This window comes from Lutjanus erythropterus, chromosome 6 (assembly GCF_056507025.1).
Source record: "Lutjanus erythropterus isolate fLutEry1 chromosome 6, fLutEry1.hap2, whole genome shotgun sequence".
In the NCBI taxonomy this organism is placed as follows: Eukaryota; Metazoa; Chordata; class Actinopteri; order Lutjaniformes; family Lutjanidae; genus Lutjanus; species Lutjanus erythropterus.
The window spans coordinates 27,069,798-27,097,722 of NC_139322.1; the positions used below are offsets into that span (position 1 = coordinate 27,069,798).

General features: G+C 39.8%; 1 protein-coding gene across 5 annotated transcripts in view; it reads left to right on the forward strand.

Annotated features, from left to right (window-relative positions):
* Positions 1-27,925, forward strand: part of kazna (kazrin, periplakin interacting protein a) — a 253,476-nt gene that overhangs the window by 103,940 nt on the left and 121,611 nt on the right. The window contains exon 1 of one of the 5 annotated variants that reach the window (XM_084721457.1): positions 17,167-17,299. The exons of the other annotated variants lie outside the window; for them this stretch is intronic. Within the exon in view, the coding sequence (XP_084577583.1) occupies positions 17,206-17,299 (94 nt within the window). The 5' untranslated portion in view covers positions 17,167-17,205. Of the gene's footprint in view, positions 1-17,166; positions 17,300-27,925 lie in introns of those variants that run through there. 5 annotated transcript variants of the gene reach the window in all.

The following is a 27,925-nucleotide window of genomic DNA, read 5'->3' on the forward strand; positions in this document are numbered from 1 at the left end:
TATCTCAATATATCCATTGTCTCTGAAATAACATACCATTAGTTCTCAAACAGTGATTATCTTATAAAATATATATGTATACGAAGTAGGGATAAAGGAGAAATATGGGATATGGACAAAATCAAATACGTCTAGTCTGGTAAGTTCAGATAATTACATCACTTTACTGTAATGAAATCTAAGATGATAACTAGTCTCATATCTCAATGTTGTTATATTATATTGCCCAGCCCTACTATGGAACAGTTTTATATCTAGGCCCCTGTTTTGTCTGTCTTGAGATTCTGCAGAGACTTAGACTTTGTCTATTTTTGATTTAAAATACATAAAGACTTGGGTAGGGCAATGTCTACTAAATTGGTATGTGATGGTGTCCACAGTGAAACATTGCAGGTGAACGATGACATCAGTGACAAAGACAGATTGCTCACCAGCTCACCACTGTAGTCACCACCACTTCAACTGTCACACTTGCCCAAGAAAACTCTGGCTCCAAGTTGAGGGAGCAGGAAGATAAACTCTCACAACCTGCAGGCGAGTGTCCAACATACGTCCCCATGGGTGTAAATGGAGTTGTGTTTGGCCTCTGAGGATTGAAACAAAGTTAGCCGGCTAACTAAGGAAGCTAAGCTAAGAAAACTATAGTGTAAATAACAACAGCACGATTGAAAGAAACACACTGACTGTGTTCACCAATGTAACCGAGTGTCTTGGGTTTGCCTAACTGGGTAGGTTTATTAATAGAATAATAAATGGGATATGGAGATGTAATATTAGTGCAATGACCAGCAACAACAGCTTGTTTTTATTTCCTCTGCCACATGTCAAAAAGGAACTCCTGCCTTACAGCAACTGTGATGGGACACACTCACTCAAATACAGAAGGCCTTCAATCACAATGTCACGATGGTAGAGGACTCAGTTGTCGATGACTGTCAGCCATTGGCCCTAACAACACCCCAGTAAAAACTTTGCAAAACAAAAATACAGTCACCAAGTTTAATAGAGCTGAAGCATTCACACAATGCATTTTGATGAGTGACAGTGAATGTAAATATAACTTTTGTTTGCTTACGAGGAAATGCAAGCATTGAAACAATAGTTTAACATTTTCGGAAATATGCTTATTTGCTTTCTTCAGTCCAGATACTGCTCGCTTGGTAGCCTCACACGATAAGACGATAAGACTCCAGGTAGTTACAGTGCTTGGGCAAAAAATTGATTGTCATATAACCCCCCATAAAGCCACAGGTTTTACAGGTTTATTTCAGCATACGCAAAGTGAACAAGAGACGAGTGGAGCACAAGTGCAAAAAAGTTGAAACTTAAGCCATAAAGATCAGTGCAACAAAGATTGTCCTCCATATGAGATTTAGTGTGCAGTGTGTATATTAATTCAAGAAAACATGTTCCACCAGTTCACGAGTTGCCAACTTCTGTAAAGATGTCCTAAGGCCTTGAGGGATGTTCTTTTCACATAACGACCATTGTATTCATAATCACAGTAAAGACCAGTACTGTTATTATAATAAAGAGTAGCTTGAGACGGCATAGAATATCGTGTAGAGGGTATGTGCTTGTATCTATGTTTGGATCCCTGTCATTACGTCTTGTTATTGTAAGAATATCCCCGAGATTGATGTCTGTGTGAGTCTGGATCCAAAACAATAAGCTGCTTATATTAGATTTTAAATCCTTCAGATCACCAAACAGCATCTTGGCTTTCGTTCCATAATCCATATTCAGACGGTTCACACAAACTTTATTTGGATGCTCCAAAAATTCACTGATGGATCGCCAAAACCCTCAACCTTATAATGTCCTATAAATCTGGCGCTTGTAATGCGATCAATGTTTTCCCTCTGCATATCTTACTTGAGTGGAAGGATGGATAGTCGGCTCTGGGTGGCGGGTGAAACGGCTTGTGAGGAGGAATAAAGTCTTTCGCCTCATAGACAATCGATCTTTGTCAGGAGTGACATGCCAGCCTGTGCATTGTCTGTCTCCCTCCACAAAATTGACTTACATTAGGCTTAGCGCTCAGATATTGCTCTGCTGCTCAGGGTGTCAGAGAACGATTCCCAGGCTTATGCTCCACACCATGATGCCAAAGTGTATCATTGATTCATTGATTGTCGGCCTGTTAGAGTTGTTGCTATTCAGTACATCTGCTGCACACAGTGTCAATGTCTATGTGGTTGAGGATTTATGAAGAACAAATTTGCATTCAAGTATATTTATAGACAGTTAAATTATCATAAAGAATCTATCTCAACAGTATCTATTGCAGAGGAACTTTTGCAATACCTACAATACCTAAGTTCATGTTTTTATCCTCCTTGGCAATAGAAAATCATCTGGTTTCATAATTTGAGCATGTAGTATGTTGCACTTTGGTGTGTCATTCTTAATCTTGTACATGGCCATTATTAACAAAACATTTGTTGATGCCACTTTGATCTAATGTTCCCCTCCTAGAGACTCTAGACCAGAATGTTCTGCTCACACAGATTACTTACTCAACAGTTAAGTGTACAACTTAATGTATTGTTGAATTTGGTATAGATTGTTTTGATATATAATGACCTTTTACAAGACGAGGTTATATGGTTTGTCCATACTTCAAAGTTGGAGTAAACTTTGCTGACATCAAATGACAGGTTTGAACACTTTTGTAATCTTACTTTTACTTACACTTTATTTTATATTTACTTGATCTTTGATCAGATAGTTCCTGATTTAAAGCAACATTTTGCCAATTTTAGACTTTTTAAAGAGCTTGTACATTGAGGACCTTGGCTTCTGTTACATAAAAAAGAAAGTTCTCTGAAAAATTCGTCAAGTAAAGATATCTAAGAAAGTATTGTATCTTGTTTTTGTCAAAGAAATACAATGTGTTGCAGTTTGAGTTGAAAATAAACAAATCATTGAGTGTCCATCATTACTTGTAACAGAGACAGGTGTGTGACATGAGGAGGCTAAGGCCGGAGATATACTTGCTGTTTAACCATGCGTTTGCATTCGCGTATGCGTAGTGTTAATTTCTGAGGACGCACACAACCATCGCTCCAAATGGATGAAGGATTCACGAGGCAGCCATGAAGCGTAGGGATGCGTAGGGGTGCATGTGTGAACCACTCTGCCCATTCATTTATTGACTCACCCTGCTGCAACCCAGCCAAGACCTTCAATCAAGACAACTTAACAAATAACTGATATACAGTATATTGTAGATATTATGGAATCAATTCTGTCCTTGACATTTCCTATTGGCGCTATTAAAACTTTAACTTTTAACAAAACCCAGTCCCAGCATCACTGACTCAACAGGTGCAGGATTCAGTTGACCATTCTGACACATTGAAGCATCAGTGTAATATTACTGCAATTCTGACTCAAGAAAAGACTGGTATTAAACATGAGACGTGTTTGAATAAATCTCATCTAATGTAAGGTCAGCCTTACTATAAATGTTCGTATTTTTTGGTTCAGCTACAACCTCTGAGTAATGAGTAATGCGCCTGCTGGTCTTTTGAGAGACGTGGAGCTGTTCAGTGGAAGGCAGGTAAATATGCAGTGGTTATAAGAAATAGCCCTTTGGCTATGAAAGAGGAAATTGAAGGGTGACCATGCAGTGGAAACAGCACAGGCAAGATGTCCAATTTTCCTCTCTTGAAGCTGTGACGAGACATAAAACTTTGTGGTTGTTCTGCAGTGTTTGTTATTCATGCTGCTCCTCTCATGTCGTGTTATTATTACTCTGGGGAATGGTTTTACAACTGCAGTTTAATGCTACGGATGTTCATTTTGTTTTGTTTTTTTGACTTTACTGGATACCATTATTTAACAATTCATAGACGTATTCATAATATATAGAAATAGTGATGAAACTATGTTTTTTAAACCATGCTCGAAAGCCTCTGTTGAGGTAAAGGTAATTTGATGATAATTTTTATAAGTATAATGCAACAAGCTGGATCGCCACATAAAATAACCCCACTCTGGCACGACCTTGCAGTGTCTTTTCACAAAGCTTTACACCCTCTTTAGGCTGGTGAGAGCTTTGCCTTGCTGCCCCAGATCAGAGTGTTGCTTGAGGATTAAAGTCACTTTCTAAGCGTTTGTCTCCAATCCAGCAACACAGTTATCACAGCCACATGATCACACTATCAAAGCTTGTGCCCATGCCACAGCATAAGTGTGCACCAGCCCTTTTAAGATCTTAACAGCTCCGAGAGATGAAGAACCTCACAATCATGCAAAATAGCTTAATTCTGTCCTCTCACTGTAGGTGCGCCTGATGGTTCCACCTATGTGGAGGCTCAGTGACAGCAGCGTCCGTGTAGATGTAAGATAGGAGTGCATAGCGCCGTGCTTGCCGAGGGCACAGAGAGAAGAATTGCAAGTTTTCTCTGCTCATTAGGATTCTGCAGTGGCTGCCGAGTGAGGCTGAGATGAGAAGAACTGATGGGAGGAGAGGCAGCGGAGGGCCAGAAATAGATCAAAACCAAACTGAAGTCCAGAGTACTGGTGGGCACGGGGAGGGAAGGAATGTTGGCCCTGTAAGGCTGGACACGCTAAATGGAGCTGTCTGACTGGATTGCAGATAGAGAGGCGCCCAGGAGAATGATAGCAATAGCGAACAAGCTAGCCTGCTAATGATGGGAAGTATTTAGGAATGCTGATAACAGTAAGAAGGGGTCTTGGTGGTGATTGGGAAGGATGGAGATTAGAGAAACCCTCCAGCTTTCCTCTGCTCTCTCTTTTCTTTCACTCCATCTCTCTCCTCTCCCTGTTATCTCCCTCTAGTTTTGCTGTTCTGTCTGTGATTAGTGGAGAGATAAGAGGCTCATGATTCTTCTATTTTCTGCTCCATTAGTCTGACTCACTTCGTGCGGTTGGTCTGTCAGTGGCCAAGTGGCTGTTCGTCCTCTTGCCTTCATCATCTTTCTTCTGTTTTTCAAGGCCTCTCACTCCTCAGCCTTTCATCTGACGAGACACACATCTCAGCAGTGCAGGTTAATTTTTGCAAATTTTAGTGCATTTCAGTCTCTGGGGTGTTTACAATGGACTCTGGAGAAGAGTGAAAGATGTGAATGGTCTGAGGAAGGTCATTAGCTCTTGTTTTAAGGGGATAGTTTTGGATTATTTAATGTAGATTTGTAAGATGTCAGTGTATTACCTTCTCCAGTTTGGAGAAGCCGAGAGGAGTAACAGCATGGAAGCTTATCAATGAACTGCCATGGACAGGGCCATCATCAAAAGGTATTTTAACCACTTAAAAAATGTCCACCTAAAAAAGTGTATGCTATATTTAGAATATTTTCACTGCTTTACCTCGCTGTCAGTCAGAATTTTCCAATGGGACACCACTGTTATAGCAGCCAAACATCGCTCTCTCCAAACCAACCAAACTCCACTGCCAATATCATCAGTTTTACCTCACATAACTTAGGTAGGTTAGGTTGGATTCACCAAAGTCACACAGTATCACAAACAAACAGAACAAGGCAGTGCTAGACAAGCACCTCCTGTATTCTGTGAGGCAAAGGAGAGAAAACATGCTAAATATGGCATACACTTAAACTATTGTTTATTTTTCTGAAGTTGAAGTGACTAAAATATCTTGGTCTGCAGACCCTGTTAACTGCAGGTCATTGCTTAGTTTCCATGATGGTTCTCCTCTCTTCTTCTGCAAACTCGGGTTGCGCTGACTAACATCCACTGTACATAACGCACTGACCATTGGTAAGTACGTCACACAACCCCTCTTCAGATAATCCAAACAATTCCTGTAGGTGTTTGAGTGCTCAAAACAGAAAAGCATGCTACTTTTTCTGTCATTATAATTTGTCAACAGGAACCGTTTGATATTAGCTGTGCATCCAGTGCCTGAATCAGATAATCACAACTCTTTGAAAATGTGACCCTTAGTTCAGAAAGTCCACTGTCTCACTCCATCCCTCAGCTGTCCTCCCCCTTCTCTCCAAACAGACCATTAGCAGTGCGCTGACCACTCTGGAGCTCTGCGGATGGACGACATTTAAGAAACATCGCCTTTAGTCATTCTTCTTCTTCATCCTCCTTGTTGGTTAACCTTTCTCTCACCCTCTTTTCCCTCCCTCTACATTCTCATTTCTCTCTTTTCTCTCATTTGACGTGCTTTCCTGCAGTCCTTATGTGACTTGCAGTTTCATTCAGGCTAGATTTTCTTTTAGCTCTCCTCTTACTGTTTGTCTCCCTCTCTCTTGTATTTCTGCGGATCCATGAGTGCAATGGAAGCAAATAGAGCGAGGCAGCGAGGTAGAACCCACTACCTCATCTGGTAATGAGCCTGGAAAGTTCCCAGTCAAAAGTACACCGTCTCCATGGAGACTGAGGTAAAGTTGCTGGCACTGCCTGCGCCCGGTGTCTTTGAAGGGCCAGGCTCGGGTAAACAATGCCAAGGTCAATGCTTCTCTGGGTCTGTTTCAGCATCTGGGACCACAAACACACACCGCAGTGTTTGAGGATGTCGTGGGAGCTTGTTTTTTGGTCATCTTCTTCAACCAGGACCTTTTCATTAGACTCACGAGACCACCCTCGCCGTGACTTACCACCCAACTCACTGTTTTTCTCTCAAGTGCAAACCTCTAACATGACATCCTCGTATTTTCTTTTTCGCCTCATCTCACACTCTTAGAAATCAAGGTTCCAAAATGGTTCTTCTTTAAAGGTCTGAAGATTCTACTCTACTACACCTAAAATGGATCTCCGTAGAGCCCCCTGAGTGTCTTCTCTATAAAACTGTTGGAATATAAGAAGAATCTTGGGTGGCTTCTTGTTGGCACCCTTAGAAGGTGGAAATGTTCTGGATAGAACTTCTCATAGGGGGTTCTGGGTGATACCTTTTACAGATGGCTCTAGGTATAACCCTTTATGTTGGGTTCTTTCTAGAACTCTCTGAAAGTGTTCCAAGTGTAACCTTTATAAAAGGTTCTAACAGGAACCAGTTATAGGGACAAGTCAAAGAACCCTTTATGGTTCTAGTTAGCATCTCTATTTCTAAGAGTGCTGAGTGAACTTTCTACAACCATTTTATTTCTGAGGCACAGATGAATACCTCCATACATCTCCAGCATATTTAATTTGAACTTGTTTGTGTGTTCCTTTATTAGATGTGGCTGTAAGGTTCCTTTTCAGTTCTATTTCTTAGCAGTGTGTTGTTATGTTTTTGTGCTCTTAAATGCCCTTTTTGTCCTTCTGCTACCCCCCCTCCCCACCCTTGGGCGATCTCCATTTATTGTTCAATTTAATTATTAATGTTCTTAATTCTAGACGAGGGAACAAAGCTGCTCTGTCGTTTATTTGTGCCTTTGAGCTGTGAGTCACTCTCTTGCTACCACAGTTGCTGCTGCAGAGTCACAAGTCATTACAAGTTGGCTAATTACATACAGAGGCACCTGCCCACACACAAAGCACAGACGGGTGGTTGTGTCACATTTCATTGTTAAGACGGCCTCTCTTGCACTCTGAGTTCAGTGTAAACTTGAGGTCATATCCAGAACTTGTGTGCGTGTGTGTGCGTGTGTGTGTGTGTGTGTGTGTGTGTGTGTGTGTGTGTGTGTGTGTGTGTGTGTGTGTGTGTGTGTGACTTTGTGGAAATAGCAGGCATTGTAGCTCAGCTGCAACCAGCATATTTCCACCAAAGTGTAGACTAAACCAGGGAACTAAACGGAAATAAACATGTCACCATTTCTTTTAACATGTAAACCCAACACTGTACAATTCTGTCTCTTAGGCCTTGTTCACACAGGCAAAATCTGTTTTTTGGCATATCCAGATTGTATCCTGATTGATAGAAAGTCTGGAGAGCAAAACAAAAAGGAAAGAAAAAAGAAAACACAAGGAATACAAAACTGAACCAAATCACATTTTGATGTGGCAACCCATGCAGATAGGTTGGTGATATCTGGACACAAATCTGACCTGATCCCTTGCAAATAGCAGTCTGGACAGTCTGTCTCAAAGATCTGATTTGAGAAACAAATCTGATTTGCCTGCAGTCTGAAAAAAGCCTTAGATAATTCTGTTCATCCACCGTTCCATCAACCATCAACACCATGAAGTGTTAGTGATGTTCCTTTTCATTTTAAATAAATCACTAGACACTAGTTTACAATAGAAGTTACTGCTTGGTCCCTGACATGAGGAAATGTTTTAGATACTGTTAAATGAAGTAGAAGTTCCTGGGCTGCTGTTATGATGCTGTTACGAAACATCTTTGCAAAAAACGAAAAGCTAAATTCAAAGCCTATTCAATTAAATCAGTTTCATTTTTAATTCATCCCCATTTTACCTGGTATCACCAGACTAATTTGCAAATGCAAATTAGTCAGGAACCTCTCAGTTCATTTTTCATTTCGAAGGGCCATTTAAAAACCTTCCTTTTGACAGACCAAGATGCCTCTGGATGCAATTGGATAAACCTTCAATCAAAGCAACAAAACATGTGATGTAGCGCTGAGCGATGCATACAAGTTGGCACAGCGCTTGGTTCATTTTCAAGCGAAAAAAATGAAAGTCACCCGGTCACAAACTCAAATTACAGCTAAATAGTACACTAAAACCTTTTGACAGTTTGATCATAGTTTCATGAGGCTGGTGCATTGAATGATGTGTAACTTTCTAAATCTGAACTGGTGACTCTCCTTTTTCAGTCATCATATCAAATCTGTCCCATATTAAAGGTAGAATTAGCAGGGATTGTCAGTTGCTGTTTTTAAATGTACCAAAGTTGATTGATGAGTCTCATTCCCAGGTCGTCAAATGCCAGTTTTAGGTTGGTAAAATGTCCCATAGTGAGAAAATAAGAAGGTACTTGCAGAAGATGGGCTTTCTGCAGATGTGGGTGCCATCACACACTTCTGGTGGGTCATGGTTAATGATTGAGATTATTTTGCATTTTGAGTCTATGTATTTTTTGAGAAAATCCTGCACAGTTTGCCTTTAATAAACAGTTGTGATAGGCTCGACAAGAGCCAGGATGGGTGGAGAGCTGTTTGAACAGACGCATCTTCCAGAGCAAATCAAACTTGAGCTTGCAGATACGTCTGGTTCCCAGACTAATCCCCATGATATTTATCTAAAAAGCAAACATTTACTAAATTCTGAAAAGTAATGCCGGCTATAGGGATTAATTAGTGAACTGCACTTGAATTCTGTAAAGGTCAGGCAAAATGTTCGTGTTTTTCTTTCTCCAAAAGTCTATGTTTAGACTGTGTGATGAGACTCAACAGCAACTACATTCACACATTGTTCCCAGGCTGTGTGACTACAGCGTTTAGCAGCATATGTGAGCCTTCAGGCTTGTAACTGTGCAGGTGCTTGACATTCTGCCCTGTGATGCCGTGTTTGTGTATAAATTGTCAGAGTGTCTGACGCTGTCCCAGATGCTACGGGGCATATATCTAACCATTAATTGGGGCTGAGGGCAAACTCAATACAGATGGTATTTGCACTGTGTGATGAAGAGGATTTTCTGGGTTTACTGCAATCTGCAGCGCGGCTAAGGGAGGAGAGGAGAGACGAGGAGACCGGAAATTGGAAAAGAAAAATGGGGGAGATGGAAAGCTGAGAGAGAGGGGCTGAGAAAGAAAGTGACAAACATTCAGTGAGAAGATTGAAGGCAGGGATACACAGAGAGGAGGAAGGAGAGTGAAATACACAGAAATAGATTAAATAAACCATACACCGAAAACCGAACAAGCTTCCAGTTATTTCGTACTTCTCTGCTTAGCTCCATTTGGTCATTATGTTTTAGCACTTTGTCTCTCCTGCATGATCACTTTTTGTTCACCTTTATTGCTTGTTTGAAAATCTGATGATCTTACAATTTGGGCTTATTTTAGTGGTGAGGGCTAAACGTATTTATGTGGTGCAAAACACCAAATCCACACATTTATGGAATGCCATTTTAGTCAATATTAGTGTAAAAAAAACAAACAAAAAGCAATAAACAAAAAATTATAAATAAGGGTATGGAATAAATCATGAAATAAATACACAAGGCAAATGTAAATGTCAATATAGAAATGAATCAACATAGTTCAATGAATAAATACACTTTTTATTTAAAAGGAACGTTTTTCAAAGGACTACATTTATTAATTTTAGAGGACTTTAATTTCCTAATACAACATTTATTTATAATTAAATAAAAAATCATCGTCCTTTGAAAAATGCCCTTCTTTAACGTGAAAACCTATTTATTTATTGAACTATATTGACTCATTTATATTTTTATATTTATTTATATATTTATTGCCTTTATGTTAGTTCATAGCCATATTTATTGATTTATTTAATTAATATTGACTAAAATGGCATCCCATACACTGCTTATGGAATGTCATTTTAGTCATTTCATAAAGCTACATTTGTTTATAAATAAATAAATATATTTTAAAAAAATATTATATAATATTATATGGTATTATTATTAAAAATATTTTGTTTGTTATTTATATGTTTATTGCCTTCATTTATTTCATAGGCATATTTAATTATGTTACAGGCTTATTTATTTGTTTATTATTGATGTAAATGGCATTCTGTACACTGCTGTCCACACCACATGATTTCACATCTTAGTTATGAGCCATTTACATGACAGCCCACTCAGGACAAAGGGTTAACCCACTCAAAATCTTCCTCCCTTCAGTTCCCAGTTCATCCTATAATTACCACTGATAGAATCTCCTGGAAACTCATTCAACTTCCTAATGTGCAAAGTTAACTTGATGAACGGCGAGCAATAATGCATGTGTGCCCTCCATCAGTCACTATTAAAACTGAGAGCTGGTCATTGCATCTCAATATAGCATTATTAGCAGTGGGGTTTCTCACGAAGACGGAGCGCTCTGCATACTAAACCAGACAAGAAGCCTCAGTGTCATGATGAAAATGAACAGCTCCTCCACTGTAAACTTTATGAATGACCATCAACTATGATTAATGTGAGTGTTTGCTTGCGCTGATGAGTGGATTGTAACTTTAACAAACGGCAGCTGTACATAGCGGAACTCCGGTGAGACGCATCATCTGTTCCTACAAACTGATTTAGAGTGCCATCTTCAGACATTCACATTTTATTCTCTGATATTCTCCCACCAGCATCCCTCAGTGGTACACAGTTTTGCTCTGAGCGTTGCTGCATTTATAATTTACACATGCAAAAGAAGACAGGATGCTAGATACAACCTGCACTTCCAGGATCATTTTCACTACACTTTTTTTTTTTTTTTTTTACATCCCAACAGATTTTCTGAAAGGACTTTTCTGATGAACCAAACAACAATGCCCCCCAGACGCAGCCCACACAACATCTCACAAACGCGTCTCAGTTTGTCATACAGGGCGATCTTCTTTTTATTCTCTTTTTCACCACAGACAGCTAACATGATGAATGCTTTTCTGTTTGACCGCCTTTTTTTTTTTTTTTTTTTTTTTTTTCTTTCTTTTCACCATTTCTCAAGACTACACGCTTATGTCTGAATTCCATTTTTACACTCGGGAGCTGAAGCTATGTAATGTCAAAAAATATATGACAAACCAACAAAATTATGGGATACAGTGTATGGTAGAATTTGATGGAGATTGACTGTGAATTCTCTATCTGCAGGGAAAAGCTATTACATGCGGCAATGGTCCAGAGTAAGCTCCAGAGACATGTTGAGACAAAATGCCAGTGTGTGGTGGTGGGGTGCTGTGAGAGAAAAAAAATCACTATGAAGGAGTGCCATATTTGAAAGAAGCTTCTAAACCACTGCTTCATCCAGCTCTCAGTGTAGATTCTGCTGCAGTTACTAACAGCATTTTAATTATGTCATGCTGTCTACTTTCAGCAGGACCTCCCTACCTTAAAGAAACATATTTATCATCTTATCATTTCCGTGTGTGCATGTTTGTGTGCATGCATGAGTGAGTTAGAAGTCAATATAGTGACTGACTACTCTGCCCACTGACAGCTGACTTCTCACTCTGCTCAACCAGCTGCTAGGGGCCGCAAGTGACCAAGAACTGCCTAGTTTGAAACTTTATTTCAGTTAGGGACAGTGTCTGTGGGGGTCATGACAGTGTTGGCAGAACATTGCAAATTTCCGCTGGTTGCATCTGGTGGTTGTGGTAATATTTTAGTAGGTGCTTCACCATCTGTTGCCCGGCAGAGATCTGCACTCTACTGAGTGACTTCTTCTAGTTTTATTCATGTCATCTACCTAATTTATGTGCACTCATTTCATTTCAGTTTAGTGTGAAAGTCTGTTAATGCGTTTTGTGTCATGTACGATCGCACTTGTTTCCTTACTGTAAGTGCAGTAAAAGCTTCCCAATAACAATAATTTAGTGAGGTAATCAGTATAAAATCAAGCCATCGACTCCAGACGTCTGAAATTCATTCAAAATTATTTGTAGTTTTTAAACACGCCCCAACCTGAATTTGGCAAAAGTGACAAGGATGCTATAAGAGCTCCTGCTGAATAGAGGGAAGCTAGTCCTTGCCAAAACAAAAGAGAAGAAATTGTTCTGAGTGGATCACTGGAAAGTAATACAAAATAATGACAATATATGAAGTCAGTGTCAAAATCTTTATAGCATTAGGTTTTCTACTACAGTACATCAGTGCTTGCATCTATACAAAGGTAAACACACATAATAGACAATAATAATAGACTCATAATTACAAAAAATCCCTATATAAAGCTAGATGGCAGGTAAATAATAAAACAAGCTTGCTTTTCTGAAATTATAGAAATGAAGATTTTGCTATGAACTCTGAGGCTGAGGCTGTTCAAGATTGTGACGAAGGTATTGCAACGATTCTTTTCTGTTTCTTTTCCTTTCTAGTTTAATGATCAGTGATGTTCTATCACATCTCATCTGGAAAATCTATAAATGTAGTTGTAATATTATGTCTGTGCAGTTTATTTGTGGGTTATGTGTGTTAAATAGTTATATAAAGTTACAATAAACTAAACTTATCCCAACAGGACCTGTCTTTCCTCTGACTGAGCAGAGAGTAGGCTGTGGAGTTGCAAAAGCAGCACAGTCACACCACTCCCTCGCAAACATGATGGATCGCAAAACAGCCAGTGTCTAGAAAAACAAAGGCAGCATTTAAGCTCCTAGCTGCCCACTGTTCTATTCTGTCGTCCGTGGCATAAATCTCAGTCAAGGCATACAGAGTGTTTCCTTTAAGAGGGGTGAGAGGGGTTATTTATTTCACTTTGTGGGGAGTCTGTTAGAGGTGGGTGGTGGAGATTTCACCTTGTCTTTGGGACGGTTTTAGAGTCTGATGAAAGAGTTAGGATAGCAGACAGAAAGGTAAAGAACATATAGATGTATGATAGCAGAGGCGTGGGCTTGAGTTACATGGCTTAGACTTGAGTCAGACTCGAGTCACAAATTTGATGGGTTTAGACTTGATGGACAAAATAAAAAAAAAGAACCCTTGCAATTGAGTTGCAAGTCTTTTGATTTGGACTTGGACTTAAAGTGATAGTTCACCCAAAACTGAAAATTCATCTAATATCTGTTCGCCCCTGTGCTGATGTGAGGATGGGTGAAGATCTCCAGTTCACAAAACACTCCTGGAGCTTCAGTGGAAAACAACGTTGCAGCCAAATCCAGTACAATTGAAGTGAATAGTGACCAATTTTAAAATGTAAAAAAAGAACACAAAAAAACGCAAAATGTCTCCATACTGCTCGTGTGGTGTAATCCAAGTGTCCGTAAGCTGCGACATTAAAATTTGACCCAAAAAGATGCCATTTACACCATGTTTTTAGCCTAAATGTCAACTGTAGCCTCTCAGACCTGATTCTGCATGCACACGCTTAAAGCGGGTTCACAGGCTCTCACCCAAGTGGCGCAACGCAAGATATACGAGATCTCGCGATACCTCCACACCTGTGTTTACATGCTAGCTGGAAGCGACTCAGACAACAGAGAGAGATCTGCTCAGAAATAGTGACATGTTATGTGCACAGTTGACTTCGCACACTTTCAACAAAGAAGAAAATGTGTGAGGACTTTGACATAGAAGAGGAACATCATTTCTTTGCTGCAGCCGTGTCGCTTGGGCAAGAGCTAACATGTAAAATTGAAAATTACAAATTTCATATCTTTACAATTTCCATCTTTGCTCAATATTTGAAGTTGCACAAAGCACAGGAAGTCGAGGCTGAGAAACTCAAAATTTAGCACTTGAGACTTGACTTGGGACTTGTCCGTCGTGACTTGTGTGTATACTTTTCTTTACAGTGAAACAACCCACACTATATAGGCTGCAGATATAGATTTTAATCTGAATGAATGAATTTTAATTCTGTCCTAGAGTTGTGTGATCGCATGCAAATGTTAAAAAAAAAAAGTCTCAAAGACTCTCAGAAGAACTTTTCTCAAACAAACTCAACCCAGAAACAAATCAGAGACTGCATATAATTTTCCTCTCTCTGAGCACACATGTACACTCTCTATCTCCCCCACACACACACACTGACATTGGCAGATAAATAGGTAGCTGGGGATTGGTTCAACCACAACAACAGCTGCTCATGTCTGGCCACTGCCATGTTGGCTGCAGCCAGCCATGCAGTCTGTGCTTTGGAAGACACTGTTATGAAGTGTATGAAAGCATGTGCTGTATTTGTACCAGACACACAAAGTTCTTGTGCATTACCCAACATAGATGTGAAGGGCTATGAGTGGTGTATTTTGTTTTTAGTCGTGAATGTATTTTGTAACAGGGCTGCACAGTCAGCTCAAGGCACAATGCACACAAACACAGTCATTTTAAGTTTGACTGAAAACAAACTACAGTTTGCCAGTCAGAAATGTATTTCTTCTTTTCTGCTTGGCCATAAGATTTAAACAAAGTGTTTTAAAGTTAGTTTTCTTCATAGATTTTGATGTGAAATGCAAAGAGTTGTACACAGAAAAATAAATTAGCTTGTTGTTACAAAGAGATCTTTATCTAAATAAACTCAAGATAAAATCTTAATTAAAATGTCCTCATTAAGGTACTGTGTTCTCTCTCAATCCTCTTCGTCCCCCGTGGGACATAATGACACTATGAGCTCCCTCCTTCCCTCCAGATACTGTAGAAATATCCAAACTTGATTGGCCTAACATTCTCCAAACATGCTTAGGTGGGCGCACAGCCCAATTTCTAAATCTGTAATGGATGCAGCTGTTCAGCTGCATTATACAGTGTGAGAAGACATTAAGAGGTGGCACGAATGCAGAGTAAATGGAAATACGCAAATAGAGGTGAACAGATGTGGATTCGCGGGTATGAACTGAGGTGGCATTGTTCACTGTGTCTTCACTTTACTTCTTCTAGAATGCCAGTTTGGGACTCAATTGAAAAAATGTGTTTTTTGTGTTTTTTTTTTTTTTACTATATACACTACTACTAAATATAAACATTTGTTAGATCATATGAGTGAAATCAGTTTATATGGTTCAGTCAGGGCCTAACTTACCTCAAGACTGATAACTTGCCCCCTGTGCAACAAACAATAGGGAGTAACAGACTGCTTGCCTCCATACCACACAAGAAAATCAAACAAAAAAAGCTACAGAAACCTAGGGGAATAACTAACAATGTGCAATTGGATCCAGGACTTGGTCCTGGATGAGTCCCCATATGTTACAACCCTGGCTCAAGGGAAGCAACATGAAGAAAGACAACAAAGTAGGTTAAACTATTAACTAAATAAAAGAAAATGAGGAATAAACAGCATGATGAAGAGGGAGGAGGAGGTCCTGTAGAGTCTGCTCACTGAGAGAGAAAGTGTGAGAGGTGGAGGAAAGGCCTTTTGTTTAGTGGGTCAGGTGCCACTGATTGAATAGGAGGACAAAAACTACATCGACCAAATTACATTGGTCATAATACATTTATATTTAGAAGTGTTTCATAATACCAGATATTTAGTAGTCAATACAATACTAGTGAATTTCCACGATTCTCAACACCTAATGTGATACCACGGTAAAATACTAAAATGAGAATAAAATTCAGCCATTGTCGTTTGTCTTTGCCAACTGAAATAAAAACTCTTGTGAGCTTCTGGGACTGCTTGGAGATTTACTGAGCCTGCCACAAATCAGTGTCAGGAGAGCATGTTGCTGTGTCTGGAGAGTAGTGCAAAAGTGATCTTTGCTCAGACATTAAGTCTGTTGCTTTTTCTCTCTCATTATCTCTCTCTTTTTCCCTTCATATTTTAACAGTTAATTTAAAAAAAAGAGTGGTACACATCTGTCGGTCTATACTGTATTTTGTCGCCTGGAGTTTGGCTGCACTTTCAAGATGTTAACTGTTTTGTCCTGCTTTGAGTACTGATCAGCTGAGCTGACAGAGCGCACTGGATGCGCTGGTGTGTGCACTGTTACAACCAGTGTGTGTTTGACTGAGAGAGAGACAGGGAGGAGAGAGGAAGATAGAAGGACTGTTGCACACAATATTTCTGGAAGTCATTAATACCTTCTGACTTGTCACTTGACCCACTCATCATAACCCGTGATATTTTCTAGTAGTTAGAGCCAAACCTGCCCACCCACAGGTGCTTGAAATGAGGTAGAGACTTGTTCTAAATTATTGTACATTGGGAAATACATTATGTCACTAATATTGTACCAATCTTTGGTGGGTGTTGACCCTTTCATCAAACATCAACACACATATAGACATTTCCTGCTTTCACCACTGTTTATTGTAGCCATGCTGAATCAATGGGGGGTATGGGTGGAGTCGACATCATTGACTAGAAGATTCGTAAGACATTTATGTGCTGTGACATCCCCGCAGCTCTTTATGAAGCTCAGATATGCTCCAAATGACCTCCATGTTAAGCACACTGCCTGTTCTGTGAGTGCTCTGTTTGTCTCCTGTGTGACAGTGTGTGTGTGTGTGTGCCCCCGTTGATCAGGGCGTGTCTTCAGATGGTCATCAGGGGCGCCAGTGAGAGGATGCCTGGAATGGAGACACACACACACACACGCGAACACACACACACTCAGGCGCACAGACGCACTCACACACAGATTAACAGGGTAAGCTGTGCCGCTCATCTGGGATAAATGCGGTCAGAGAGGGGAACAGCTGAGCAAACAGCTCTGGCAAGAGGCAGAGAGCAGAGTGGAGAGGCAGAGAGGGACGCAGGGATGACGAACTATTCATCCCGGCACAGTGTTGGCGACCGGCTGCCACGTTGGATATGCATCAGCCCTGAACCTGGGAGAATGGGGACCAGTGGAGGTAACAGACACATATATATACTATACTCAGCTGCCAGTGTCTTTTTTCCTAGGGCAAACTGCACTGGGACTGGGAATAGTAAGGGCAGACTAGTTCACTGTGCCCTGAAGAAAGAAATTATTGGGATGCCTGGGAAATCCCTTGTCCTTTTTATAGTGATAAATCAAGGACAGGTGCCACTGCAGGTCTTTTCTTTGTGCATCACTCGTAATAATTTCTCCCTCAAGAGTCTGGCAGCACTTGAACTTGTTCTGCCTTTTTTAAAATAAAATAAGTCACAGTGCAGAAGATGAGTGCTGTTAAAATTAGGAAAATGAGAAATGAGAAAATCATACACTTTTCTGTCTTAATTTCACTCTCTTGTTTGAAGTGACGTGATTTGTAGCACTCCAGATGTGGCTCAGCGGTTAAGTGAGTCATGTTTTAGATGAAACAGGAGCAGAGGTATTATGCTGCGACATGCACCCTTGTTGTACAGTACATTATGAGGCCAGATGGCCTGATCCTGATAGTCAGTTAGGAACCATTGAAACTGGTGTCATTAGGATAGATAACAGTGATCTGCCACATTAATCCTCCACTACTTTGTCCAGATGAAGAGGAAATACAGTAACTGTTGAAGAGATCATAACCTAATTGGCTGGGTCGCTGCTTGATCTTGACCTGTGGGGTTAGATACTGTAAGTACTTGAATGCAAGAGTGTTATAGTCCCAGCATTTTACCCCAAAGTGGTTCAGCCTCACACAAATTGTAACATGTGGACATCAGACAAGAAGACATTTTACCATTTATCACCAATTTCAGTATTTTTCAATACTTTCTCCCATTTAGATTTCTTCAGACTTTTGATAGCAAAGTGATATATTTTTGAGACTATAAGAGTTGGTAGAGTTTCTGTTGCACTTGGTCTGGGGTCATGTCATATATATTACCTGTGCTGTAATCTCTCTTAGTTCTTTTGCTGGAGAAAACACTGAATCTATAAGGAGAGAAGTACATGATGACAGGTAGGCAGGACTAACTGTATCAGCTTCACTTTATTCAACACCACTGTGGTGTCAAACACATTAGCCTGTCCCTCATCTATCCACACAGAGAAGTCAAAACTAATAGGTAAGGCTCAGTGCAATTTAGGTTGCAAATTGAATTGTGACACTTAAAATCCACTTTCGTCTCAAGGCTTTCAGGGGTTGTCATCTTCTGGACCCATTTTGTTGCCCGACTCAATTTACTCATACTGAAACCTTCTTTTCAGTGTCGCTACAGGCTTTAGGAATTACCAAGCGAAAAATTAACTGTGATCCCGTAGTCTCATTTTGGCACATTGACATTTCTAGGACGGACTTGTTGTCGCTGAACATGCTGTGCAAAAACTGCATGGACGAAAAAAAAAAAAACTTTGTCAAAAGAATATCTGCTCCAAAAAAGAAAAAAAAAACATGCCTCAAAAGGAATATCGACTGGAACGTCTAGAGACATCATGTTCACTTTTCTTTACTTAACTTTTGACATGTAAGGGGTTTGTTTTGTCTGCTTCTCTGCAATTGTTGCCTTTCATGTCCAAAAAACATTTGACGTCCAAAACAGTTGTTTGGGTTTCAGAAAAGGCCTTTGTCAACCGCTCTGCCTGGTGTATGAAGACGCAGTACATATACACAGTCTATTAGGCAAGACGCTTGGGGAGTCGAGGCAACCTTTTGAACTGCTTTCTGAGCAAGATGTAAGATGTTTTCTTGTGGGTAGCTGTTTTTTATTTCTCATCCATTTTTTTTTCTGACTACTACTGCTGCATACCTGCACAGCACTCCTCCCTCGCTGGGTTTAGAGGGTCAGTTGTTGTCTATTGTGAGCTGTTTGAGCAGTGTGACTTTACAGTTTACTTCAGGATTTAGTGATGTATTTATTTATATATTTGAAAAGCAGGTCTGCATCACTCTAAAAACCACAACTAAAATCAAAGTTTTGCTATTTTTCAAAGAGTAGCATAAGAGTAGTCATTATTTTTATCTTCAATCCTGTAGTCTTCTTTTTGGGCAAATTGCTAATCTATGGTTGTATTTACTGGGTGAAATGATAATATATTATGTATTGTAGACCTGCTGTACAATGCCCAAGTATTATTCTATGAATAGTTCCAAAACTATCATCTATAATTTTACCAAAAGGTTATTTACATTTAAATATAACTCCAGCAACCCAGATGATTTGTGACTTTAGAAGTGACTTATAGCTTGTGGCCGTAGCCCTATACCACAAGGAGACACCAAATTTTGTCATCATATTTTTTTTTTTAGCTAAATTTAGTAATTGTCTCAATTTTGGCAGTGGAAAAATGTTGTTGATGAAAACTATGCTGAAAAAGATTATTATTGGTTCATCTTGAATGAATAATATTTTAGTCTAGAAAATGTCAAAAAGAATTGTGACAAATGCTCATCCCAATTTCCCAGACCCCAAAGTGACATCTTCAAATTGCTTCTTTTGTCCAACCAACTTTCTTAAACCCAAAGAATTTTTTTTCTATTATAAATGACAGAGAGAAAGAGAACCAGCAGATATTTTACATTTATGCTCAAAAAATGGCTGAAGCAGTTGATCAATTATAGCCAAAATAGTTGGCAACTAATTTTCTTTAGTCTGACTGAACAATTAATCGACTTATCGTTTCAGATCCATTTAACAGCATCACATTTTTCTCTGTTGGATATCCAAATATTTAGTGGTTTAAAAAAACTCTTATTTTATTTTATTTTATTTTATTGCAGTCATGGCCCTGATATTATGCAAAATGAGGACCACGATGTATAGACGATACAAACGCCCTAAACAGATGGTTTGCTTAATGGTGCAGATCAGATGGAGCTGGATGTGTGTGGGTACAGATGGCTGTCCATACCTGTTTGCACATGTGCATGTGCTTTTGTATTTGTCCACTAGTGTGTGTATGTGTATAAGTGTCCATGTGTATATGTAGTAACACCGCCCAACCCTGCGTCATCTCCCTGTGGCAGCAGCGGTCTTGTTGTCTCGCGCCGTCACCTCGCCAGATTGGGGGAGCAGCTGATGGCGGTTATCAAATTCCCCCTGCTTCTCTGTCAGCCTCTTTACCATTCATGGCCGATGTGCGAACCTCTTGCCAGAGTCTCGGGAGGTTCTCCTAGTTAAACCAAGGTTAAATCAAATCAATTCCCATGTCCACATGATTAGGCCTTACCCAATTGTTAATTATCCAGAGCATGGCGGAGTTGATGGCAATGGGATGAGTGGCAGGGGGATAGGGGCACTTTGATAGAGTCTTGTGGTAGAGTGTTATACAGCTGTGGTTATACACATTATCTTGTCTCAGCTACTCAAATATGAGGATCTGCTGCTTTTCTCTGTGTTATATCAGTATAAATTAAATACCTCATGTTTTTAGAATGCACAGCTGGCATAGGGATGCATGATTTTTTCTGTTATTTTCCAACTCATTTTGGCCAGTGCCAATATTGATATATACAGATTTTTTTCCCACCTATTTGCAGAGAACATCAGGTCTCTCCTGATGTGGAATCAACATATTATTATGCCTACTCTTATCATGATGGCCCAGTGGCGGAGTGGCAGATGCAGACATGAAATACGATGGTTTTCAAAAACAACACATTAGCTGGGCGCAGGAAAGAAAGGAAAAGAAAGAAGACTACTGCTGACAGGTTTTTTTCACTGGTGCCTCTTTCTTTTTGTTTTTCACAAATTTGTGGTAACGATCAGGATGACGGCTCCTAAATGGCAAATTAAATTTGTAGTGTGGAAGGAATACGATTTGGCTCCTCCTCACATGAACAATGCTGAGCAACCATTGCAAATAGCTGTCATTGATTGCTGATATTGATATTTCATTTTAAAGCCTTTACTGACGGCGTGTCGATATTACCATGCATCCCAAGTTATGTACATTCTCTTGTCCCGGTTTGTCAAATGTGAGGATCTGCAGCAGACATAAGTAAATACATTGAGTTTTGGGAATGTGCAATGGGCATTTTCACAATTCTTTGACGTTTTAATAGGTGAAACTATGAATCCATTAATAGTGAAAATAATCAATAGAGAGATAAAGAAATTTGACTTGACAACTGTGAATGGTGTCCACTGTATTGTACTCAACAAGCATTGTGCTTTAGGTCAACCAATATTACAGTAATGTCAGAGAGAACCAATACTGTAGAAGTCCTTTATTCTCCCCCATTTGGTCTAAAAGTGAGTCATTTGAAATTTAGCTCCGGTGTCTGAGCTTTCCTTCTGTTGCTCTGCCAGAAAATGGCTTTGTCAGGCTATTTTAGCGGAGGCTTCAAAGATTACATTTCCCCAGATTTGCTATTCTGGGAGTAAAATGGCCTTTGCGGTGTAACAGGCTTCTGATGGGAAATGCTACTGAAGGGAGAGAGAGCCCTGGGTCACTCTGACTTTTGGGCCTGCAGAGATGCAGCTATACTGCAAGTCTCTCCTGCTGTTCAGTGTTCACAAGACCTACTATATCTGTGAGACTCAACCAAACAAACAAATAACGCATCTACGTGCACAAACATCCACACTCACACTGTTTAATCTTGGCTCTGCGATGGAGATTGACAGATGAGCGGCTCATGTCCTAAACTTTTGGTCACATCCTTGGTAGTGGGCTTAATCTGCCCACACTTAGCTTTTCCACATAATCTCAAGAACCTTCTTTAATCTGTGGATGTCTGCAAGCTTTCACTCTAAGCCTCTGGGAAGCCACACTTTGCATGTGTGTCTGTGTGTACATGTTTGGTTTTGTGCTGTTTGCATGCATCCCCATGTCTCTCCTGCTCTGGCACATTTGCTGACTTGACTTTTCACACCACTCAGCAGCAGTAATGAGTATGAGGCTGCTTGTGACAGGCCTCACACACACAAGCTCCATGCATTATTTAGCTAATGGTCAGGTGGCAGATGCTGGAGTGCTTGTACTATGAGACCAGCATCCCTGTGGGCAAAGGCCGGGCCTCTTTGCCTGTTCACTCACCCAATTTTTTTTTTTCTGAATAAGATCAGTGATGTTCCCCTCCACCGGTCAGTGAGCTCACTGTGTTTTTTTTCTGGGTATCCTCCCAGCAGTTAATGTGGCCTCCCAGGGGCTTATGTTTGAAAGCTTGCAGCCACCCACAGTTTTAAGGGCTAATATCTGAGTGTGAGTTCAGAAATACCCATCACATTTACATGATCAAAAACAACAAATCTGACCAGACACACCAGGACGCTGAAGCAGTTCACAGATGTTCTTTTCATTCCAAGATAAAGCCAGCTTGTGCACTTTCTTTTTGGCTCTATATTAAAGCATTACTTTATATAAATGTCAAGTTAATGAATGCAGTTAATGCATACTGCTGTTAATGTAGAAATATAGAAATATAGAAACCACATCTCATTGCCAGTGGTGCGCCCATGTCAAACTTCCACCATACTTACATGTCGAATGTGATGTTAAAGGACCAGTATGTAGGATTTAGTGGCATCTGGGGGTTTGCTTACAGATTACAAACCTATTGTCTCACTCTCTGCTTCCAAGTGTACAGTGGCCCTTTTCCTTACACAGAGCTGGCTTGGCTCAACTCGGTTTGACGTGGCTTGTCAGCCTAGCATGGCAGGGGTTTGCATTTCCATTACAACAGGGCCACCCAGGCTCGAGTCGATATAAGCACACTGTTTCTTTAAATTCTTCACAATAAAAGTTTTGTTTAGTTATTTAAACACTTTTATTATGAAGCAGCACAAACGGGAAATGTTTTCATTTGAGGGATTTCATCAGCAGTAACTTAACATGACTCTGACACAGGTGGTAAAAATAATGCAGATACCTGAAAGTACAAACCGCGAGAGGAGAGAACCTGCATTTCAATACATAAAGATTCTGTTGGAAGCTACAAAAGTACTGAGAGCTGAACATAAATAGACTTTAAACATATTTAAAGAAACATATTTCTCTCTGCTCACCTGCATACACATGAGCTGAGTATCACAACACTTGCTTGTTTGAGGGGGAGACAGGAGGCTCATCACGGGTTGGCCGTGGCTGGCCAGACATCACCACAGCCCGTTTGGATGCAGGTCAGGCTCGCTTTACCCAACTCCAGAGTAGGTGCATCTCGGGTGTGGCTCAGTGCAGCCCAGTGTGCTGAAAGTGATCATGGAAATGCAATTCAGTGTGGTATGGTCTGGCTTGGCACTAGACGGTGGCGCACACATATTTGAAATAAACTCAAAAAGGTTTTTGTTGATACAATTTACTTTTCCTTTAGATAAACTTAAATCATTCAGGTTTAGAAACTCCAAAGACTTGAGAAATTGTTCACAGTAAGGTATGAGCCTGATTTGTCATTATTTTGGTGCTGAACGTTAAAAAAAATCCTGAAATGCAAGGGAAGAAAAGGAAAAATCTCAAAAGATTATAGGCCTGTTAATTTTTTTTTTTTTTAGTTTATTTCAAAACTTGAGTAGAGATTGAGTTTGATTCAAAACTCAAACATTAGCAGTTGACAGTTTGAGTTTTCTCAACTTTTTTACAGTATGGATTTATTAGTAAGGATGCTGATTTCTTCTGTTTCGTATCATTATAAATAAAATATCTTTGGGCTTTGTACTTTATGTTGTGCTTTAGATATTTGTGGCTGTTTTTCTGACATTTTATTGACTAATCAACTAATGAATTAATGGCAAAGATATTAAAGCGTGTGGTCAATAATGAAAACAGTTTCCACTTGTAGCCTGACTTGTCTTTGAACTGTTCTGCTTCTACCTCTGAGCACTGTGATGTGATTATGTCTGACTCTCCATTTCTCTGAGGCAGTATGGGGTAGATGGTTCGGGGCAAATCAGGTCAAGTAATTAAGGACCTCGAATATCAATCTAGCCTCTCTCATTATAATGTTGCACAAACAACAAGCTGAATCATTTGTCCCTAATTTTCATACATTGAGCTGTGTGGCAAAAACCATGAAATGCCCGTCCAACTTTACACCAGCTGAGGCCCGAGTTGGGGATCTAATGATGCTAATTGCAGTCATTAGCTTGGCTTTAGGGGAGCGGCTCAGATGTTGTTTGGACATGGGCGTTCATAGTGACACATTCTGTTGTATTGTGTAGTATCATCCAAAGCTAACTGGAGCACCATAGAGTACTGGCTGGTGTAATTGGGAGATGTTAATTAGTCTATTGGATAGAGCTTGTACCCTCCTGAGTATTGCCTTTGTGCGCTGCCCTTTTCTGTGTACAAAGCCAACCTAATGCTTATGTCAGTGTAAATGTCTGAATGTGTGTGTGAGGAAGAGAGAAATCGTAGGAAAGTGTGTGTGTCTCTGTTTGTATATATGCACGCGACACTCTGGGGGTCTAGCTAATGAGGCAGTCATTTGTTTAACGTAATCACCCACTAGTTTATGCCACCCGCTTCCCCTGGCACAGGGACAAGCCCCATTATAAAAAGGGCGTGTTTGAATCACATTAGCACAGCAACAGCCACCCCCACCTCCCTGTCCCTTCACCCTAACTCCCCACTCAGATGCTGAAATGGACCATCAATACCCAGCTGCCAATGTGCCAGCCAAGCGTTAATGATGCCATTCACCAGGGATGCGCAGTGGGGCTGCCAGTCTTTTGGGTCCCTGTGGTAACTTCTACTAAAATATGTTAAATGCTGAAAAGAGGTTGTTTTTCATAACACTTTGCATACAGCCAAGTGCTTGGATTTTATGCGCAAACTGTCAAAAGATGCTTCACATGAATTGCTGCCACACATGAAGGATGAGAGGTGGTGAGATGGTAATGAAGCCAAATGTGTTTCTATGTGTGTGTGTGTGTGTGTGTGTGTGTGTGTGTGTGTGTGTGTACAGTCTGTCTGTAAAGCAGGGTGGAGAAGGAAACAGTTGCTTGCATTTGATGGCGTTTTCAAACAAATTGTTATTGGCCTTGATGTGGGGTTTGAGCTGAGGGGAGTTTTTTTTGTCAAAGCTCTAGAAGAAGTGTGGAGTCATGTCAGATCATGTTTAATTTTGAACATAAACAAACTGAAGCTGAAATGAGCTGAAATTGCGTGAGTGAAGTGGAGGAGTGAAATCACAGGCTGTTTTCAGGGTCAGAATAGCGCACATACACTGACCCCCAGATATTGAACTACAGAACAGAAATTCAAAATTTACAGTTATAGTGTTTGAAGTAGTTTACTTGGTGATCCAGCAGAGAGCACTTGAAAAATTTATTATCAGCTTGTCCTATTGCACACCATATTGATGTATCAGCAAACTAAGCTAGTTCTATTGTTTACTACAAAAATGGAGGACACTAGCGAGTAATACCGTCTTCAGTGGACAATCAAAGCACCAAAGCATCTGAGAAGCAGTTTGTGGAAGTATTTTTGGTTCTATATCATAAATGGCAAAGTAACTTACAAAGCTGTTGGCTGACTTTGTGCAAAGTGCTTGTCTCACTCTTCACCAACAACATATCTGTAGTTACCTGCCAGCTTGCCACCCAAGTAAGGTTAAAGGTTGTTAGAGAGATATAATGTCAAGTTAATAAAATAACAAAGAAATTTTATTAACAGTGTTTGTGCTTGTCATTACAAATTTGCGGCTTGAAGCTCAGGCAGGTTTATAACTCTGTTAATTGTCTGTAAATGTAAAGTTAAGCCCATTATATCCAAAACAAAATCCCACTGCTCTGAAAATACACACTCTGGAGTCTGAGTTCAGTGGCTGCCTGTCTTACTGCCTGCCAGACTCCATTAACATATGTCTCACTTAAACTGTTGTAAACATCCACTCCTTCTAAAAAGATCATGATTTCTTGTGACTAATAAATAGATACTTACTTGTTCTGCAAAAATTCTGTATTGACTGTAACTCTAAAATGGGCAAAAACAGACATTCCACACCAGAATGGAAATTTCAAAAGAGAAAATATTGGCTGTAGTGTTGTTGTTGGAGAAGCCATTATTTCAAACTAATATGTCTCCTTAATCTTTGATGACATATCATGGACATTTTCTGGTCTAGTCCAGTAAATATATGACATATTTCCTGTTTAAAACGATTGAAACATAAGATTGATTTTATGGGGTAAAATATCCATTTTATTATTGTGGTAGTAAGGCAGAGGCTTGATGACTAGTTAATCAGTCAGACCAGCCATTTGTAATTCGACAGAAAGTCTGCATATCAGTTGACAGACGGCCTATCTGATCCTCCAGCTGCCTGTCTTCTACAAGATAACAGACATCACCCGATAGGCCGAGAGAGGATCAGCTGCCGCTAATGAAAACAGGCCTTTCATCACTCTTCAGTCTTGGAGTGAAAATAGAGCGGCCGACATTTATAAAGCATAAACTTGGCCTGAAGTGCAGTTTCCATGTTTTTATTGGGAAAAGGAATAAACACCTCACATCAAAGATAAACACGGATATTTCTGGCTGCATCTTTCCCTTCACTAAACAAGTGTTTTGTTTTTGATCTATCCTTCATGTTTCAGTTTTTTAAAAGTAGGCGCAAATTGCACTTGAGGGAAGCGCTGTGCAAATTAGGGCCCGGGTGTAACGAATGGCTTAATCAGAGATTACATGGAGAAGGCTGCAGACATCAGACGATTGCAGGGCTAATGCTGGGATCAGGCTGGAGAAGTTCACCCGCATGTTCATCAGTATCAAAACACAAATCATATTAACCAAAGTGCCACAACACAGGAAGCAGCTGAAACTGGTCCAGACATGCAGTCACAAGCTACAGAAAGCAACAAAACAGCCTGCTACATCTTTACTGTATCTATACATGTCAATATTGTGTTTTCTCATCATAATATCATCATAATATCATATCATATCATAATAGACCTGCAAATAATGTTTTTGATTAATTGATGAATCTTGTAGTCTATAAAATGCCATCATCAACATTTATTGTCCTGTCTGACCAACACTTCAAAATTCAAAGATATTCCGTTTACAAAATCAGAAATCAGGCATAAGGGAAAAATTAGGAGGAGCAAAAATTTTCTTTTTATTTTGCATTGTAAGAATAAAGTTGAAATGTCAAGAGTAAGATGCTGAGTATAAACTTGAAATGTTGAGAATAAAGGTGAATTGTCAGTGTAAGTACTACGTGTAAGAAAAATAATTCGGAGGCAAAAGATTTTTTGTTTTATTTTGCATTTTGAGAATGAAGTCAAAATGCTGAGAATAAATTTCAAATGCCATTTTGACTTTTTTCTCTACATGCAAAATTAAAATAAAAAATCTTCCTGCTCTCTTTTTTACTTAAAGATTTCTTGTAAAGATTTTTTGTTGATTTTGGACACCCCTGTTGTTGTTTCTACTGCAATAACCACAAAATAAAACATCATCAATAAAAGTATCTGAATATAAATCTCCTCCTGCTTCTATTTAACTTGCCAACATATGACTCACTGCCACTGGAAAAATGAACACGCAGGCTCATTTCACCTGATTTCAAGGAGCATCCAATCTGGTGGCAGGTTTTAAGAACAACTAAATAGAAATAGCCAGTCTTCTCACAGTCTCATTTACTTAAGTAGGTCATAGACAGACATCAGTAATAAATTAAGACTGTTTCATAACT